This window comes from Phascolarctos cinereus, unplaced genomic scaffold (genome assembly GCF_003287225.1).
Source record: "Phascolarctos cinereus isolate Bilbo 61053 unplaced genomic scaffold, phaCin_HiC Scaffold_1;HRSCAF=81, whole genome shotgun sequence".
NCBI lineage: Eukaryota > Metazoa > Chordata > Mammalia > Diprotodontia > Phascolarctidae > Phascolarctos > Phascolarctos cinereus.
The window spans coordinates 93891204-93906494 of NW_027555514.1; the positions used below are offsets into that span (position 1 = coordinate 93891204).

General features: G+C 37.7%; 1 protein-coding gene across 1 annotated transcript in view; it reads right to left on the reverse strand.

Annotated features, from left to right (window-relative positions):
- Positions 1-15291, reverse strand: part of CNTNAP2 (contactin associated protein 2) — a 1976042-nt gene that overhangs the window by 17977 nt on the left and 1942774 nt on the right. Inside the window, exon 21 of the mRNA XM_078153085.1 lies at positions 10706-10936. Coding sequence (XP_078009211.1) covers positions 10706-10936 — 231 coding nt within the window. The remainder of the gene's footprint in view (positions 1-10705; positions 10937-15291) is intronic.

Below are 15291 nucleotides of genomic sequence, written 5' to 3' on the forward strand. Positions count from 1 at the left end.
TTCCTTTTTTGGAAGCTGGAAGATGGGGATAACTGCTAGTTTACCAGCCACAAACCACAAGTTACTCTTAGTGGGTAAGTTAACTAAAGGTTAAGTTTCTCTTTCCCAGCCTTACACCCCTCCTTTTCCTGACAGCTGGAGGGCAAAGATTTCTAAGGCAATCTCACTTTGACAGACACAGGGCCTAATCCAATAGAATATCAGATTTGATAACAATAATCCGAATGTTGCCAACAGTACAAATTTGGGTTAAGAAAGCCCAGGAAAAGTGAACCAGTCAGATGACCTGCTCTGTCCTACTGAATTATGTTCAAAACAAGTTTCCTAAGACTGCTGTAATTTTTAATTCCTCTTTTCTGTTATAAAAGTAAGCTCTATAAATCACTTCTTTATTTCTGACCTCTGAGGAATCTCTCTACTAGACCTTGCTAACTCAAATCATTATACTTGGAAATATCATGCCTTAGACATTTCTATTTTGGATAATTTTTACAAGTATACTATATATCACTATATACGATACAGTGACACTACATATCACTTTTACATATATTATAAATAAAACCACCATTCCAACCCGTTACAACAAAAAACTCATAAGATATAATTTAGGCACCTAAGTGTCATAGTGCATAGCTTGTTGGACCTCTAGTCAAGAAGACCTGAGTTCAAATCCAGTTTCCAACACTTATTAGCCATGAGACCTTGGGCAAATCACTCAATCTCTATTTAGCCACAGTTTTCTCCTCTGTAAAATGGAGATGATGCTAACAGCACCTATCTCCTGTGTCTGTGTTCTCATAAAATGAGAAAATATTTCTAAAGTGCTTTGTAAACCTTTAAGTGCTACAGGAATACTAGACATTATTATTTTTATTACAATGTATAGAAGTACTTTGAAAAAACTAATGGTGCTATACAAATTCAAGGTACTATGATTATTTCTGTTCATTTTTATCCTTTCTGGTTTAGTGATTAAAATGACAAAATTACAATTGCAAATCTTCTGATTCAAGTTACAAAGTTTAAATGTATTGCTAAATTTCTGGAAAACTTATAGAATATGAAGGGCAAAGATTTTTCGAGATAACGTACCTTGTTCTTCATTCTTTTTGAAAGATTGTAAGCTATGTTTAAAAGAATATTTACAAATTTACATTTAAGAGTTAAATTTATATTCATTTTAAAGCCTCCCATTTAAAAATGATTTATTATTGGACATTAATATAAACAATTAAACTACTTTGGTAATTATTTACCTTTTAATATTAGCGGTTAAAAAGTAATAACTTTTTAATGCTAAACATCAGGTTTCTTTGTCCAGTTCTTCATTCCCACTGACTTCATTTCCTATAATCATAGTAAATATTCTGTTCTTTTGATTCTGCTTTTTTTTAGTTTGCTTTATTTTATAACTTTTCTTCTAGATTTCCTTATATTCCTCATACTTATCTATCATACTTGCATTATAGTATTCTGCTGCATTAGGATACCACAATTTATTTTTTCTCCTGTTGTTAGATATTTAGATTACTTCTAGTTATTTTTTCTTTTAATACATATAATGCTGCTATAGAAATCTTTGAATTGACAGTGCTATTTTGTGCAATTTGTTCTTTTTCTTTTAATTATATTATTTCTTAAGTTTAAAAACAATTTTTAAAATTCAAAGTAACGAAGGACAACTATCTTATTCCTAATAGTTCCTTTTTTTTTGGGAAGTACAAGTCTGCCTTATTCATTTTTTCCCCCTGCAGTGTGTTCTCTGGTGCTCTTGTCTCTGTTTTTTAGAAATATTTAATTCTGATGCACACAGCTCTATGAAGAAAAACCTGGGTGTCTTTGATTCAAATTGTAATAAATATGTAAGTTAATTTTGGTAGTATTGCCAATTTTATGACACTGAACTGATACATGCATGAATTTTTAATGTCCCTCCAAACATTGAAATCTTCCTTTATTTTAATCATTATAGCTTTGCCTGAGTCCTTAAATAGGTTATATGTGTATTTTTGCATAAATTACCAATTATTTGATAATTACATTGTGATTAAGTTATATTTATCCTGCACATCACACACATGCATCATAGGTGAGCATATAGACACCTGTATGCACACATGCTATGTACACACACATACATACATATAGTGTACACATATATGTATGTATGAATATAGATAAGACAGATACATAGTCTCTCCCCAGTTGGAGTAGAACTTGTTTCATTTTTTATCTTTTTATCTCCAATGCTTAACATAGTGCATGGGGCATAGTGGGTGCTTAATAAATCCTTGGTGATTGGTTGATTGATTATTAATAAAATCTTACATATTTAAGGTTTGCAAAGCACTTTGGCTCACTTGATTCTCACCGCAACTGGTGAGGTAGGTGTTATTATTATCCCTATTTTACAGGTTAGGAAACCAAGGCTAACAAAGTTTAAATGACTTGCCCAAAGCTGCACAATCTCCAAGTGTCGGGAGTTGCATTTGAATCTAGCTCTTCCTGCCTCCAAGCATGTCATCAGCCTTGGCTGACTCAATAATAATAATACTTTCACCTCTTTATTTTCGATGTTAATCTCTTATATATCTTTCCCTTATGTTATTACAAATGGAGGCTTTCCCAATACTGGGTCAAATACAAGTGGTGAAAGTTGGCATTTTAATTCTGTGCCTGTTTTTAGTGGCAATGATTACCGTGTTTCTCCATTGAATATTGTGTTGGCTCTTTGCTTAAGATAGATTTTTATAAACCATGTTGAAGAGGACTGTTCTATTTATTGTATTTATCAGGAATACAGTTCATCTTTTACAAAGACTTTTTCTGCATCTATTGATATAATCACATGCTCTAAGTTTTAATTTATATATGTTGATTTTTCTGAGGTTCAACTAGCTTCACATACGTGGTATGGACCACCTATCTAGTTACAATGAATAATCTTTTTCCTATGTTGCTGTATTGTCAGTAAAACCCCATATTCTATCTTCTATTATACTTAACTGTTAGATATATGTGAGAAGACCTCTGCTCTGGTGGAAAGCTTGATGAACCTAGAGCTAGTGTTGTTCCTGTTGTTCAGTTGTTTTTCAGCTGTGTCCAAGCTCTTCATTTGGGGTTAGAGATACTGGAGTCATTTGCCATTTTCTTCTCTAGCTCATTTTACAGATGAGGAAACTGAGGCAAACAGGATTAAGTGAATTGCCCAGGGTTACACAGCTGGTAAGTGTCTGAAGTTGGAGTTGAATTCAGGTCTTTCTGATGCCAGGCCCAGTGCTCTATCCACTCAATGTGCCACCTCTCTGCTCCTAGAGTCAGGATATGAATGCAAATCCCAGGTTTTACTTATATTAGGTACTTGAGCTTGGAGAAATCATTTAATCTCTGATTCTGTTACCTTACTTAAAAAATGGGGAATAATATTTGTATTAACTCCCTCACAGGGCTGTTGTAGTAAAAGCACTCAATAACCTTGGTGATTCCCAATGTAAACTCAATGAAAGCAAAGGACTACACCTTTATATATATGTGTGTGTGTGTGTGTGTGTGTGTGTGTGTGTGTGTATGTATGTATATATGTATATATATTTTGTGTATATATGTGTATATATATGTGTATATATATATGTGTGTGTATATCTATCTATCTATCTATCTATCTATCTATCTATCTATCTATCTATCTATCTATCTTTTTTTTTTTTGCCAGTCAATGGGCTTAAGTGACTTGCCCAGAGTCACACAGCTATTAAGTGTTATGTGTCTGAGGTTGGATTTGAACTCAGGTCCTCCTGACTTCAGGGCTGGCACTCCATCCACTGTACCACCTAGCTGCCCCTACCTTCCTACATTTTTGTATGCCTAGTATTCAGAATGGTGCCTCTCACATAAGTAATAAACAGGTACTAAATAGATATTTGTTTAATTAAAATGGATCTCCTCTAATCTGGGCAGTTAGGTGGCACTGTGGATAGAACCCTGGGCTTAGAATCAGGAAAACTCATCTTCATGAGTTCAAATATGGCCTCAGACACTTACTATAGCTGTGCGATCCTGGGCAAGTCACTCAACTCTGTTTGCCTCAGTTCCTCACTTGTAAAATGAGCTGGAGAAGGAAATGGCAAATCACTGAAGTATCTTAACCGGGGTCATGAAAAGAGTTGGACGCAACTGAAATGACTGAAAAACCACCAGCACCACCACAACGTCTAGTGCCTGGAACGGTGCCCTTCACATAAGTACCAGGTACTAAATAAATACTTGTTTAATTAAAATAGATCTCATCTAATCTTAGATGCCAAGCAGAGTTGGGCTTGATTAGGACTTAGCTAGGAAAACGGCTGTAAATAACGGGGGTCTGGTGATACTACAGGGTACCAGCTGAAGATGCCAGTCGTTATCACATCTGAACTTTATGCCATGCATGGACTGAGCTTGGCCACACAATAGGTAAACCCCTCTGTTTGGCATTTAAAGAACTGAACCACCTGACTTCATTGTGCCTTTCTGGTCTTACCATGCGCAAATCCCTGATACACACGGCACAGTCCATTCCTACTGGCCTGGGTGCTTTTCATCACACAATACTCCTATCTGGTCTCTCCCTCGTCTCTGGAATGCCCTCCTTGGAATCCCTGCTTTCCTGTACACCACCACTTGCATGCAGCCTTTCCTACTCTAAGGTTATTTGGTATCTGCATCGTGTATACTTTGTAAAGATCTCTGTTTTACGCATGTTGTCTTCTCTTTCGAGGGCAGGGGCTGTTTTTATTTGGTCGTTGTATCCTCAGCATACAGCACAGTGCCGGGCACATAGATTCCATTAGATTGTAAGCTCCTTGTAGGTGGGAAGTGTCTTTTGCCTTTCTTTGTATCCCCAGAGTTTAGCACAGTGCCTGGAAAACAGTAGGTGCTTAATAAATGCATATTAACTGACATTGGAAGTACTCAATAAATGCTTGTTGATTGACCAACTGAGTAACTTGCATAAGCCACTGAATTTATTTGGGCCTCAGCTTCTTCCTTGTTTGTAAAATAAAGGGCTTGGATTAGATGATTTTGAGATCTGCTCAAGCACGAACAATTTATGATTCTCTATCCATAGAATAATGAGCTTTGAATCAACTAAGGACTTTAATAAAACTAAATGTCACAGCGGGAATAATTGATCATTTATTTATCATTTGAATTCACATAGTGCCTTTCCTATGAAAGGCTCAAGGCACTCTGTCAAATCATTTATATGCACAAAATCCTTCCAGCCTTACAGATTACAGGGAGGGAACTAAGGGTAAGGAACAAAAGATCTCCACTTGACAACATCACGCCCACTGCCATTTCTGTTGCTGTCCCACTTTACCTGGGCAAGGATGTGGACTGAATCACAATTCCATTTAGTAATTCAAATCCAGGAAATCTACAAATAGGGTTATGAAGGGCCATTCTTTAGGAAAGTCTCCATATAGGAGAATCCCTCAATTCCCCCATGACACGACAAAAAAGTGATTGTTTTAGTATTTCTTCTGCCCAGCATGGTGGCCCACTTGCTCACTTGTCACTGCCTCTTAGACAAGCTAAGACATTTCTAGCTCAGGCTGCCTACTTGTCATTTGAATATAATTTTACCCTGGGGATGGGAGTGGGGAGGGGTCATCTGAAGGGACTGACAGGTGACAAGGGAGGGGCATAGCCTTTGGATCAGCTCATTTAAGCAATGATCTATTTCAATCTCATTGAGTCTCCTTCCATCACATTCCTGTTCCACATGAGTGAGACCACAGTGAACAATGGGACTTGTTGGAGACAGCTGCTCTGTCATCAGCTGAAAGTCACCATAGCAACTGGAAGGGTCTGGATTACACAAACACTTAGCTGGCTACAAATGAGAGTAGATAATAGTTTAAGGTGAAATCAGGGACAGACCTAGGGATAAATGTATGCCTAACTGAACTCTCTCTGGCAGCCAAGCTCATTCCTTCACTACCTCCATAAGCCCCTGACCTCCACTAACAACCTCCCCTCAGAGTTTACCCACCTAATCCATTCAATGGGTGTGGTACCACCCAAGGGCTTGTCTTGCTCTTGACTGGACGCAGAGCACCTACTCCACTTTCTACCCTTTGCTTCTTTCCTCCCACAACCAGCACAAAATTAATAACAGTGATCCTGGTGGGAGCAGGAGGAAGTGGTAGAAATCCTAGGCTTTTGAAATCAAGAGTTTGGGCTCACATTGATGGGTGTCATGGTAACCTATAAATGTCACACTGTAAGTGGGAGTTTACCCCTCCTACGGTGTGGCTAACTCTCATTTAAAAGCACTAGTAATGTGCTGACATTTCTTTTTGCTAAGACTGAATTTTCTGATTTACATTTATCCTCAATTCCATTTTTGTTATCTCGACTTTTAGTGTCCTGATCATAGGGTTTAGAGCTAGAAGGGACCTTAATAATTGCTCATTAAATGAAGTAGCGGTATCAAAATTATCCTTACATAGATCATCTAGTTCAAGGGGGTGTTGGAAGCATCTCAAACAGGCTTGTGAAACATTGCTAGATTTTCAATGTAAGCATTTACATTTTGGAAATTGGCAACCACTACAAATCAGGGCTTAGTTTATTGTTCTGTGGATTGTCTAGACTTAAGAAAATGTAATCATTCAAATTAAACTTAAAGTGTGGGCAGATCTCCCCCTCCATTTTCCCTCCAAGAGTGCTGTTGCTGAACATTTACCAGCATGCCTCTGTAACTGCTCTATTAACGTTGCTAGAGCTCAGAAGGGGTATAGTAGAAGGCTGGGGAATTAAGTCATTACCAGACTGGAGGTCTAGTGACAGTAGGCTGATGATAGTAATCAGCAGCACTTCTATTGCACTCTAAAGTTTGCAAGGTGTTTTACATCCAATATCTCCTTTGAGCCTCCCAACACCCTGATCTGGCCTAAATCTTTCATTTTACAGATGAATTCAAACCCAAAGACTTGCCCAAGGTCATACAGAAAGGGTTCGAACCCAGATCTTCTTATTCTAAATCTAGTGCTCTTTCTGCTTTGCCACATTGATCTTTTATTTTTCAATCTTATTTTTATTTTTATATGGCAAAAATATCTAAATATGTCTTTTTCCCCTTTGGCCAGCTAGGTGGCTCAGGGGATAGAGTGCCCAGCCTGGAGTCAGGCAGGCTCATCTTCCTGAGTCCAAATCTGGCTTCAGCCACTTACTAGCTGTGTGACCCTAGGAAAAGCACTTAACCCTGTTTGCCTCAGTTTCTTCATCTGTAAAATGAGCTGGAGAAGGAAATGGCAAACCACTTGAGTATCTTTATCAAGAAAACTCCAACTGGGGTCATGAAGAGTTGGCCATGAGTGAAAATGACTGAAAATCATTTTCCCCTTTCCAAAGATGAACCCTTTCTTGTAACAAAGAAAAGATGTGGTTAAGCCTAACCAAATGGTACCAGGGAATATGTAGATCTCATTTTGAACTCAAAGTCCCCAACCAACTCCTAAGAAGAGGGAGGGCACTACTGGTTTTCCATAAGCCATAATGGCTAGTGTTACCCACCTTGGGAACATCAACATGAACATGTAGTGTTTTGGTGTGCAAATACACATAAATACTTTGTATTTGAATCCGATAATAAGAATGCTATGCTTTTCTAACTAATGCAACTCCATTATTATCCAGTCTTTTATAGATTCCTTGAGGAAAACAAAACAAAATCCCTTTTCTCAAATCAGAATTCAAATGGATAATCATACGCTTATAGAAGCCAGAGCATAATCTCTGATCCATTGAAATTGGCTATGGGAAATTTCCCAGATTTGTGCTATACTTTCTCTCCTTTCCCATATTTCTATGTACCAAAAAAAAAAAAGAAGAAAAAAATCTATCATGTTACCAAACAACCCCCTGTCTCAATGATTATCAAAAAATATCTCTTGTCTCATTGACCTTTGAGAAGAGGCAGTGTGTGTCTAGGGGAAAGACCACTGCATTTAGGAGTCAGGATGACCTGGGTTCCAGTCCTGCCAAAGACATTTACTAACTATGTGACCCTGGGAAAGTCACTTAACCATTTTGAAATTTCAGTTTCCTCATCTGTAAAGTGGGATATTTAAGGGTTTTTGAGTTTTGTTTTGAGGGTCAAACAAGATAATGTATGAACTTTAAAACATTATATAAATGAGTTGTCATTAATAACAACCACAATAATAATATTAATGAAAAGAAAATGCTAAGGATAATCTTGAATTCTGACCAGTGACTTTTTGTTTCACATACCTCTACTCTTGTCTTTTTCTGCCTCACCTTCTCATCAGGAAAACTTTCCTAAATTGAAACCTGGGGATCATAAACCTGGCAATTGCACTGATTAGATCATAGGCACAAAACTGGAACGTGTTTGATAAATACTTAGAAAGTTAAAAAACAAACAGATAAATACATTTCTTTTTGGGCCATCACACTTGATCAGTGCTGTGCTAAGAATGCGGGCAGGTAGTGGGAGTTAATGAGATAACATGTAAAGCTTAAGTCACTGCATGTATTTTGTCAGTCACCTTCATAGTTAATAACTCTGCATTTGAGCAGGGTTGTTTGCCCCTTTGCAAATAGGCAAACTTCAGATGATCTCTGAATTTGGGTAGGGTTGATAGCCCTATTTGCAAATAGGTATTTTCTTACGTAGAAGCCATAACTTAAACATTAGCACAATGTATATTGTACAACCTTAGCCCAGATCCTTATGTTGAACTGTATATTTAAGAAGTTTTACCTTCATAAGTCTTTGTTATTATCAATAAAAATAAAAATAAATTGAATTGAATTGAAAAATAATTGAAACATGCCTTGCATAAAATTTTAACTTTTTTGAAAAGACATGAAATGAACCTATATTGATAACCTGGATTTGTATTTCACAAGAATTGAAAAACAAATAATTTGTGAATGAAGTTATAATAAAGATGAGCAAATCCAATATTCTCTCTCATAACTGAGGAGAGGCTTCTGTGTCAGATGCTCTAAAAAGTTAGTTTCTTGGCAGGCATTGTTGGAATGTTTATGGTCTTGCACCCGCTGCATTCTGTTAGTCTTTCATATGAACAGCAGGAGTTAACTTCTGTGTATTTCAAAAGATTATTAATTATTTCCTCTTTTATCCAGTCTTGAGATGGAAGACATTTATCTGAGAATCCCTTCTAATTTTGATTCATGGCCTCCCTCACTTGACTTATTTCTGGTTCTGTATTTTCTGTTTCAGCTTCTCAAGAGGAAAACCAGCTCAAACCAGCAAGGTCAACCCTGCTGACCTGGTTTTATCAACCAAATAACTTTATTAAAAGAGCAAATGTTTATTAATGCTCATTAGCGTTACATGGAGTGCTTAAATGGAATGCTTTTTATGATATGATGTGAATCTAAATGTGAGGGACAAAGAAAAATACTGTCTCACAATGGAAGTAGAGGGGGGAAGACTTGAATTAAAATCCTACCCCTAACACTTGCTGAATGATCCTGAGTAATTCTTAATCTTTCTGGGTCTCATTTCCTCTTCCGTAAAATGAACGTATCGGACTCAATGTCCTCTGTGGCCTTTTCCGGCTCTAAATCTATGAACCTATAATTCATGGCCTACAAATTGGCTTTTCTGAAAATGAGAAACAAGTTGGTTCCTTTCTCAGCTTTACTCTCCACGACTGAATGCAATGGGATGAAGTTAATAAATGCTATGAGAGGTCTGGTATATGGTTAAAGAAATTAAATGCACATTGTTGTTACTAATAAAACTATCAATTATGTCTCATTAAGGCAATGACATTTTTCTGGATATTTAAGCTGTGTAATGAAGCATGATCTGATCGTCCCCATCTCAAGCTTTATAAGATCAGGGAAGGAAAGGCAGACACAATGTTTCAGTGTTGAGATACCACAACAATGGAATTCTTTCACCTTTAAACATTCAGCATTCCAATGCATTTAAAGTATGGTTTTATTTTACAGCTGTGCTTTAAGGTTGACTATGTTATGATTCATCAGCTGCAGCGCTAACTTGGTCCCAAGGACAACCTTGGGTATGAAAACAGGCTGGACTTTCTTTGAGCTGCTTATTGTAAAAGCAGAAGCTGTGGGTGAGGTTCAACACTGTGCCATATTGAACCAATTCTTTTAATACTGGCCCATACACCATCTGAATACAAACCATTAAAGGAATAAATGAAAAAAAAAAGATAAGGAAGCCAATTTATTCAGATAATCTGAAAGCCTAAAACAGAGGTCCTTAACTCTGGGTCTGTTGACTTGTTTTTTTTGATTCTCATAAATACATTTCAACATTGGCACAGTGGATAGAGCACTGGTCTTGGAATCAGGAAGGCTCATCTTCCTGAGTTCAAATCTGACCTCAGACACTTTGTGACCCCTGGGCAAATCACTGAACCCTGTTTAACTCAGTTCCTCATTTGTAAAATGAGTTGAAGAAGGAAATGGCAAACCACTCCAGTATCTTTGCCAAGAAAACCCCAAATGGGGTAACACAGAGTTGGACGTGATGGAAATGACCAAGCAGATATTTTGATATAATTAGTTTCCTTATGCTAATAAAATAATGAGTTTGGATAAAAAAAGAAATACGATATTATTGTTGTTTAATATTGTTATTACCAGTAAAACTAGTAGTATCAATAATTTCCTAAGACTTTACCTGAATCTAAGTGCCAAGGATCAGTGGCAGCAGACATGGGTGGGATGGTCAGTGGGGAAGCTCCGCAGTTGGACTCCACCAGCTCCCCTTGAATATGGACTTGAGAAGAGGCGTTTGTGGGTCTCAAGGCTGCCTTGAGAGGAGCAATCTGGTTGAATTGTACTCTGGAGAGACACCCGGTGAATCCCGGTGTGTTGTACTTGTGTATCTCTTGATCAATCTTCCCTGTTTCTAGAAGCAAGAGAAAACAAGAGAAATTAAGAATAGGAGCCCAATGTATTATATCAGTAGACTATGCATTTTTGTTCTATACTTCTTTCCCCAAACTCATTCTTGGAAGATATTCTTTACAATGCAATGCTAATCAGTTAATATGATTAAGAAATAGATATATGTTTTCAAAACAGCTTATTAGAGTTATGTAGTATGATGGGAAGATCCCGACCTGCCTAAAAACTAGTTCCCAGAGAAGTAACAAGATTGAATAAATCTTTCTTTTGAAATTTACTTATAGATTCCTGATATTGCAATATGACATAGATGTGAATAAATGCCCCCTTTATTCTGATTGTTTTCTGTCTCCTTCTTGGTGTTTGTCTTTGAAACGTGTTTATTGAAGAAACTCTTACACTTTAGCCATTGGTTAATTTCCTATTCCTTCATGTGCTTTTATCCCCTTCCTTCCTTAAAGATTCTTGGTTTGAAAACAGCAAGCTTTTCAACCTACTATAGAGCATTTCCTTCCTTATAACTCTGAGAAATTTGGAGTATGAATGAATCTTGAGAGGTGCCTATTGGCAGAAGGCAAACCTTCCCAACTGTGCTATGAAGTTTTGCATGGGATTATGAACCACACTCACATTTTCCTCTACTTTCTTGACATCTCCCTGTATGACCATTCGAACTTGGCATAGTGAAGATTGGGATCTTAGGATCAAAGAGTTATGGCAGGAAGGGGCCTTAGTGAATATCTAGACCAATCTTTGATTTTAAGATGAGAAAACTGAGGCCCAAAGAGGTTAAGCGACTTTCCCAAGGTCACACAGTTAGTTAAGTGGCAGAGCAGGTCTCTTGATTCTAAATCCATCATTTTTTCCACTATACCATGACTAATGGCATATAAAACTTAATGTTCCTACTAATATGACAGCTGTTAGTTTAACCCCGTGTTGTTCAGCTGAATGCAGCGAAAAGGGTCTACCTGATGCACTGCCATGCTGGGCCCCAAGGCCCAGTTACCCAGAAGGAATCAGTCTTAGATGAACCCTAAAGGCTTCAAAGAGCCCAGATGTCATTTTGCTTTTTGTGTTAGATCAATGCAAGATAGGTAAGTGACATCTCAGACATTATCATCTCCATTCAGATTCTAGTCAGGTGTATTATATTAGCAAGGTGATTATCACTGAAAAGTATTATAGCTATGTGGAGTATTACATTTGCATTTCATCAAAGGATGAAGCTATAAGCTAATTCTTTCCCCACTTGAACTGAACAGATCAAGTGCTGTGCAACACAGAGGGATAACTATGTATTTACATGTGTGTAATTCAGAGCAGGTGATGTTGCCTACTGGGGAAAGGATATTGGTAAAGCTATCCTAGGCTTAATGCAGTCTCCTTTCTTTCTTTTTCTCTTTTTTTTCCCCATCCTTCCTTCCTTCCTTCCTTCCTTCCTTCCTTCCTTCCTTCCTTCCTTCCTTCCTTCCTTCCTTCCTTCCTTCCTTCCTTCCTTCCTTCCTTCCTTCCTTCCTTCCTTCCTTCTTTCCTTCTTTCTTCTCTCTCTCTCTCTCTCTCTCTCTCTCCCTCTCTCTCTCTCTCTCTCTCTCTCTCTCTCTCTCTCTTTCACTGACAGCAAGAACACCCACTCCTTTGGGACAAAAGAAAGAGAAATAGTCATCATCAACTGAACTAAAGTTGTAGAACAGATGTTGGTCTCCACTGGTAGAGGAAACATCCTCACTGAGAGTTCCTTACAATGAAGACAGAACAGGTAGTGAAATTGATAGGATGCCACAAGAAGCAGTAGAGTACCAGAAATCTTTTGAAAACAAGATGTGTCCACAGGTGTGAATATCTTTGGGAAGAAACCAATGATGTAGATCAAAGGATAATAGATCTGAAGCTAGAACACAAAGCCACAGAACACAAAAAGTCTTGAGGGAAGGGATCTAGGCCATCTAGTTCAACAACCCATAATTTAAAAATAAGGAATTAAGCCTGGCAATTGTATAAGTGATTTGCTCCATGTCACACTGGCTGTGTCAGAGGTGGGGTTTTGAACCCAGGTCCTCTAATGCCAGAACAAGTGCTCTTTCCATTGTAGAAAGATAGTGGAAGTGAAAATAGATAGGCACTGTACACTTAAAACAAAAAAGAAGGTTGAATTTGAAAGCAACAGGCCAGCAGAAGCCTCAAGATTCTGTCTAGGCCTGTGATCTCTTTATACCTTTTGGCCTATTCTGTCTTGTGGCTGTTGGTGAACAAGCAGTGAGACAAGGAGGTATGTGGCTACCATGTTTAACAGCCCTATTACCAGCGGGTGAGGGTCCTGTATGAGCCCTCATGGGTCTCTTGGTGCAAGACCAACACAGAAGCCCTGAAGTAGCCCAGGTAGAAGACATTATTCTATAGAACTTTGCCTTAGAACAACTGGGGATATGACTCCGATCTTCAAGTGCTGAAGCAGATTGGGATAGGATGTATTCTGCTTGGTCCCAGATGGTACCAGTAGGAGCAATGGGTAGAAGCCATAAAGAGATACACTGAGGCTTGATATGTAGACAGTTTATAGTGCAACAGACCTATCTAAAAGTTCAGTGGTTGCTTTAGGAGGTGCTGAGTTTTCCTTTATTGGAGCTCTTAATGCTGAGGCTGGATAACCATTTGTGGGAAATACTGTAGGAGAGATTTTGTTTTTTATCAAGTATTTTTTGGACTAGATGGTGTCTGAGGACTCCTCCAGCCCTTAAATTTTGTGTATCTGTGCTGTCCTTGAGTGCCTCTTGGCTAATCAGCTATTGGCTTGTCAGATTACTAATGTCAGGACCTTGGCCCACTCGTAGTCTGCTCCTTGCAGATCTGACACCTTAGAGGGACAGGATTGCTATTAAAGGAGGCAGAGCCTGCCTGCTAATGGTACCTGAGCAGTTCTGCAGTTAATCCAGAGACATAGTCTATTCATAAATAACTAATCTAAAATAATCCATAAGTGAATAAGTGTGCAAATTGCTCTGTGGAATCTAAGGGGTAAAAAGGTCTCTGTCTCTGTCTCTCTCTCTCTCTCTCTTGCCCCTGATTCATCTGTTTACATTAGCCAGAATGTGGAACTGAAGGATTCATTAAATTTTTTTCTTGTATTTACTGCATAAAGTTTTAAATTGCTCATCCTTTATGTTAAAATCATGTTCTTTGGATCATTTTAATTTTTCTCACTCTCAGTTCTCACCCTCCATGCCTACTCCTCCCCCCCAAACCCTAATTCAATAATAAACCAACAATAAGCAAATAATTAAATCAAATTTCATTTTATTTGCATTTTACTATCAAATAACTTTTCCCTATGGGCCAATGACTCAATACAAAAAAAAAAGGATTTCTACCCCCTACTCAAAGGATTGCTTTCACAGTAAAGGCTCCCTAGGTCTATTAGAGATGAGTTTAAGGCCATCCACCCCATTTCATTAATGACACAGATAATGAGTCCTAGAAAACATGGAAAGCTAATTCAAAAACAAGATTGGCAATATCACTTACAGTAGCTCCATAGTTGGGTTTATTCCTGTCGCAGGGGAGGGTAGGGTAGGGTAGGTAATCCGTATTTCACAAGCACATCTAACAACTAATTGTACCATAGATAATCATCTCTGTATATCTGAATTCATTATGAGTAAATCATGTTAATCTTTAAAATGATTTAGGTTATTTCCACAATAAGCTTAAATATTAAATTGTCATTTTACTCCAAGTAAATAATTTGGGCATCAGATGTATTGTGTGAAGAATTTATTTTTTTGGTGAGGTGTGGCATGAGGAGAAATTTCTGTTCTATAGAATACAAATCAAAACTGCATGACAATGCTGGCTTAATTTACATGTTCAGACTACAATTAGGGAGTTAATGCTTTCTATTCATATTGCTATGTACCATAGAGAGAAAAGAACTCAAATCAAATAAATAGTGACAAGGTTACAGGTAAAAAAAAAGTCTTAAAATGAAATGCTGATGACAATCCTTTTAAGAAGTTGCCAGTTCTATCACCAGTACATTAGCAGCCCTTCCCTGTTCCTTCCATTCAGTTGTTGAATACCAAGTGACAGGCATGAGTGCTAGGAGCAAAGGAAATGAAAAAAAAAAAAGAAGCAGCTTTTAAACAAGAAATGCTAAGATGATAAAGTCAGCTCCATTAATGACATAATAGCACAAGAAGCCTCATGTAAATTTATGAGCATTTCTTCAGAGATCTTATAAACATTTAGAGAAGCTGACTCCTCAAAATGAGGTGTTTCATCTTTGCGGCTATTTAAACCTATCTGTATTTTCTTGCTTAGTATCCCAGGGGATGCATTCATCTGAGGCTTGCTGGTATG